Source organism: Lipotes vexillifer, unplaced genomic scaffold (assembly GCF_000442215.2).
Source record: "Lipotes vexillifer unplaced genomic scaffold, Lipotes_vexillifer_v1.1 scaffold225, whole genome shotgun sequence".
Lineage (NCBI taxonomy): Eukaryota > Metazoa > Chordata > Mammalia > Artiodactyla > Lipotidae > Lipotes > Lipotes vexillifer.
Window position 1 is genome coordinate 1185416 of NW_006787630.1, and position 4997 is coordinate 1190412.

The window sequence follows — 4997 nt, forward strand, 5'->3', positions numbered from 1 at the left end:
CAGTCATTGTAGGGAAAAGAAAAACCACAAGGACTCGCAGCCTCCTGCAGTGAGGTCACCATGGTCGATGATGTCACCCTCAGGTTACAGACGCTTCCCCCATCCTGTATGAAACACTGTCAGGAAACGTAATACACCAGAACGTTCCAGCGTAGGAAATACAGAACCAAATATAGAAGTCAAAGAAAACGCGTGATGAGTAAACTGAAGCAATCAGGTTGAGCCCTCTGCTCGCGCATGCGCTCACGGCTCCCCGAGCCCCAGCCTGGCCTCTGGGCGCCCCGCAGAGGGGGGCAACTCAGCCAGGTCCCGGGCTGGCCAGGGGTGAGTTTGGGCAGTCGGCTGGTTGTGACAGCAAAGTCACAGCAGCCAGAGGCTGAGGGGGTCCCCTGGGCACACCTGAAGAGTGTCGAAGGGAGAACGCTCGAATTAGGAATGTGCCCCCTGCAAGGCTTCTGGGACAACAGGTGCCCTGAGGGGACTTCTGTGGGCATGTCACTAGGGGCCCCGAGCCGGCCGCGTGCAACACCCGGGCGCTCAGGTGGGACATGGGGTGCGGAGGGCAAGGTCAAGATGACCATGAGGGACGAGTGAAGAACGGGCGACATCCCACGAGACAATGAGGCCCGATGCCCAATGGGCCACGTCCACAAAGATGGAGGGGCCACGACCCGAGGCCCTAAGGCTAGAGAGTCGGGACTGCACAGCCCAAAAGGTGCCTGTGGCAGCTGGCAGAGCGGGAATCCACGCTCCTCTCCCGGGTGGGGCGCGGGGAAGGGCGCCGAGTGCTCAGGAGAGGGGCCCGGGCAGGGCGCTCGTTCCCACAAAACCATCAGGAGCGACCCTGCCGCACACTCAGGCTCACGCTCACCTGCACACGCACACACGCAAACACACACACAGCCGGCGGTGCCGAGGGCAGCTGGAAACTCTCTGCGTCCATGCTGGGTGATCCTTTCCCCTCTCCTGTTTGCTTGAAATGTTTCATAACAAAACTTGGGGGACACACCCCGTTTCTCTCTCCCGGCCACAGAGATCAGGACGCAGCTGCGGGGACAGGGAGCAGTGGTGGGGGCAGGACAGAGAGCAGCACGTCTGCCCTGCCGGGGCTCCTGCGGCACGTCAGGGAAGACCTGATGTGGGAATCGGGGCAGCAGCAGCGGCCGGAGAAGCCGCCCTCATGAGCCCAAGGATGAAGACACTTTCTGGAGACCTCCCTGCAGGACAGGTGACTCCTGCCATCTCATGTCACGAGAAGCATGGGGACACACTGTCAGGGCTGCATCCCCGGCCAGGCCCCAGGAAGGGGAGCGGGCGGAGCCCAGCGGGGCTGTGGGCACGCGGGGCAGCATATCCGACCTCACGGTGGTCATAGCCCACGGGGTGCCCAGGAGACTGGTCCCGTCCTGCCAGGAGGACCCCGAGAAGGATGGGCACCTGAGGCTGGAGTTCTCACACGGATGGCGACAGCCCCCGGCCGAGGACCAGAGCCCGGCCGTGTGTGACTGGGCGTCCAGGGAAAGAAGCCCGCGACTCCACCAGCGGTGGGATGACCCCCACACTCCTGGAGCAGAGCGCGTCACAGGGGACAGACGGAGCCGCCGTCATCCTGAGTGTTCACCACACATGGGAAGCCACCGGCCTCCCCACGGGGAAGAAACAAAGCAGCAGGTGAGAAGCAGGGGCAAGGGCACAGGACAAGGGGAAACGCGGGCCCTGCCTGGGTCCCCCAGCTGCTGCCCTGCTTGTCAGGACCATCGATGGTGCTGGGACAGAAAGCGCCCAGCTTTCTGAGGGAGGCGGACTGGGGAGGACGGCCTGAAGAAGCAGCCGCTCCTCCATCCCCTTTTCCTGGAACATACCGGACCTGGTCTCCCACTCTGAGCCTAAGCGCAACTCACCACGGGACCCAGGGGCGGGCACGAGAACACAAACTACGTTCAAAGAAACTGGTCAGCTCCCAGCTGTTTAGAAGGCTATCACCCAGGTGTCTGCATTGGTCTGATGCTCCATGTGCACGAGGATGCCCCAGGCACAGCTAAGGAACACCTCATGTGTGCTGGGCAGACGCGACCCACTCTGGTGGCTAAGCCGAGACCTTGACGCAGCTCTCTCCCTGCACCTTCAGTGGCCTGGAGGGATCTCACTCAGGGACCACCCTGCTCAGGCTCACCACGCCAGAGGGAGGAGCTCGGGACACAAGAAGACCTAACAACCCCTGCCCGCGTTCCTGAAGAGGGGAGAGTCTGCTCAGACACCAGGAGCTCCCGTCGTCCCAAGCGCTCAGCCTTGGCACTTCCCGGTCTCTCCAGACCTCCCCGCCACCCCGCACAAGGTTCTGGCCAGATGCCAACAGCACTCACTCCATAAAAGCACCAAGGTAACCTGTGAGTCTAAACGCTTTCATAAGCACAGGAGAACACGCCCCTCCTACTTGGACACAAGAAAGGTGAGGTCCCTTCTGGCGTCCAGGTCTCGACTGGCCCGGGGACCGAGTGTGAGAGGGAAGGGGAAGCAGCGGGGGCGGCGCTGGCCAGGCAGCCCAGGTCCAAGTACGGGAAAGACCCGGCCAACAAAGGCCGAAGGGGCTGGCCAGGGGAACCCCCGTGCCCTCAGCGCCCCCAAGTTAGGGTTCCAGATCACGTGGGGACACCCAATCAAGTTTCAGTTTCCCATACACCGTGAAGAATCCTTTAGGAGAAGGCAGGATGTCCTTGAACTAAGAAGTCACTCCCTGTTTCCGCGAAATCCGAAAGAACCAGACAGCCTGCAGCTCCCCTGCTAATCTGGCCCCCACCCCAGTCCTTCCGGGGGCTGCAAGCTGGGGCCTGAGCGGGGGAGGCGTCGGGTCTATTCCACCACACATGCTGAGCTGCGAGGCACCCGCCCACAACCCACGTGACACCATGGACGGGACCCGCTGCCTGAGGCCTTCCCACCAGGGCCGATCCCAACGCCAGTCCGGACCCTACCACCTGCGATCAGGGCCACAGCTGCAGAGCCCCGAGCAGGTGCAGACGCAGGATGCACGGGGTGGGGGGGGTGGGGGGGAGTCCGTTACCTTCCTTCATGTTTGCAAACCGCTCCTTCAGCTGGTGATCCACCTCAGGACCAAAGGCAAAGTTATTCACAAATATAACACTGCAAAATAATATTCCGGTTGAGTGAAAGGAGGTTCTACTTGCACACACACACAGAGCCGCCGCACCTACGCCACCTACCGCCTCTGCCCGCACCACCTCCGCCCAGCCTGGGGACGGGTGCCAGGGCCCAGAGGCTGTTGACTGCCACCCTGGGTGCCGTGAACACAGACGCCGCGACAAGCAGACCGCTGGCTTCCTTGGGAAGGCGCGCACGGACACAGGCCCAGGGCGATGGGCTGCCCCCTCCTGCCCCTCCGGTGCCCCGGGGTTGGAAAGCGGGCAGCTCAAGCGCCACCTGGGCAGAGAGGTGCGAGAACACCCGGGCAGGAAAGCAGCACAGACCCATCAAGCTGCACCACTACCCGCGGGCCCAGTGCCAAGTTCTTCCGAGGCAAGGCCTGGCCCATCCTCTCCCGTTTCTCAAACATTCTCTGGCACCCGACGGCCCGAGGAAGCGCTCCCTGAAGATGCCCACGGGGTGGTGGGAGGCTGCTGCCCGCACAGGCCCCCAACCTGTCCCCTCCTCTGCCCGCCGGCTCCTGCCCCCATGGAGGACCCCCACCAGGGATCCCTTCCCCATCTGAACGTGACGGACAGCAGCAAGCTGTCTGCCATTCCATGCCACTTGTCTGGAATCTCGGTACTAGGACAGTAACGGAAGATCTGACCGGGGCGAGGATGGTCACGGGCAGTAGGAGAAGCACTGAAGGTGTAAGCCAAGCTCTCTCGCTGCCGACTGCTTGGAAAGAAACCCAGATGTGGTGCGGTTCAGGTTGGGGCCGACGGGCAGAGCCCTGATGAGAGCGGCGAGCTGGGGAGGCTCCGACAGGGAGTGGGGCCAGCCTGGAGGGGTCTCTGCTCTGGGATGGAGCCTGGGGAGGCTGCACGCCAGGGCCTCAAGGTGGCCAAGGTGGGGAGAGGGGGTAAGCCAGGACAGACCCTGGGCTGCCCGAACTAGAGTCACCCGAGAGGAAACAAGGAAGCTCCCTGAGGCCCGCAGAAGCCAGGATGAAGACCCCTGAGCGCAGAGGAGCTCGTCAGGGCGGGGACACCCCCAACAGGAAGCAGAGCGCCTAGGGCGCTCGTGGTCTGGGGGGCACCGTCTGGGGGCCCCGGCAGAGCCCGGCCTCGGGGCCTCGCGGTGCTCTGGGCGAGCTCTTCCTTGCCAGGCCACAGCTGCTGGATGCCCCCCACGGCAGCTGCTCCAGAGCCCCCCGACCCCATCTGATCTGATGGGGACACCCACGGGGTCAGCACGGTCCCCTCAAGAAAAGGGGGACGGCGTGCCCAAATCAGGTGAGACATTCTCACGGGAGAGCGAGACAAGGACAGGCCTTTGTGAACGAGGGACACCTGTTTCCTACCTGCCCGCACGGAACCCAGTGGTGGGGCCTCGGGGCGCCATGCAGCGAGCACATGCAGAAAGAAGGGGGGGAGGCCAGACCACGAGGTCGAAGGGAAATGGTGTGACCCGCCCCCCGCCAGAGAGCTGAGAGAGTGACACGCCCGCCCCGCAGTCACCGAGGCCCGGCCACCCTCACTGAGCCACACGAGCGCCTCGTGCTCCACAGGTGCTGCCACTGCTGCCGCCAGGTGCGCAAGCACGGGGTCCAGCCCGCTCCCCCGGCCCCAGGCCTGGGCAGGACAAGGGAAGGAGCCACGGAGGCAGAGCTGCCGGCAAGCTCAGGACACGCAGCGGTGTCGGCCTGGAGACTGCTTGCCACGGTGCTACCGTCCATCCCGGTGAGGCCCGACAGCAGGAACCTGCACTGAGCCCAGGCCCTCCCTGCACTCTCCAGCCCCTGCCTGCTGGGATGACCCCCGGGGAGGGGGAGCGACCGGGGGTGGGGGGGG

At 64.0% G+C, this 4997-nt stretch overlaps 1 protein-coding gene across 1 annotated transcript in view; it reads right to left on the reverse strand.

The window, feature by feature from the left end:
* The window catches only part of DOT1L (DOT1 like histone lysine methyltransferase), a 90419-nt gene that overhangs the window by 15410 nt on the left and 70012 nt on the right, over window positions 1-4997 (reverse strand). Inside the window, exon 11 of the mRNA XM_007460434.1 lies at window positions 3062-3141. Within this exon, the coding sequence (XP_007460496.1) occupies window positions 3062-3141 (80 nt within the window). The remainder of the gene's footprint in view (window positions 1-3061; window positions 3142-4997) is intronic.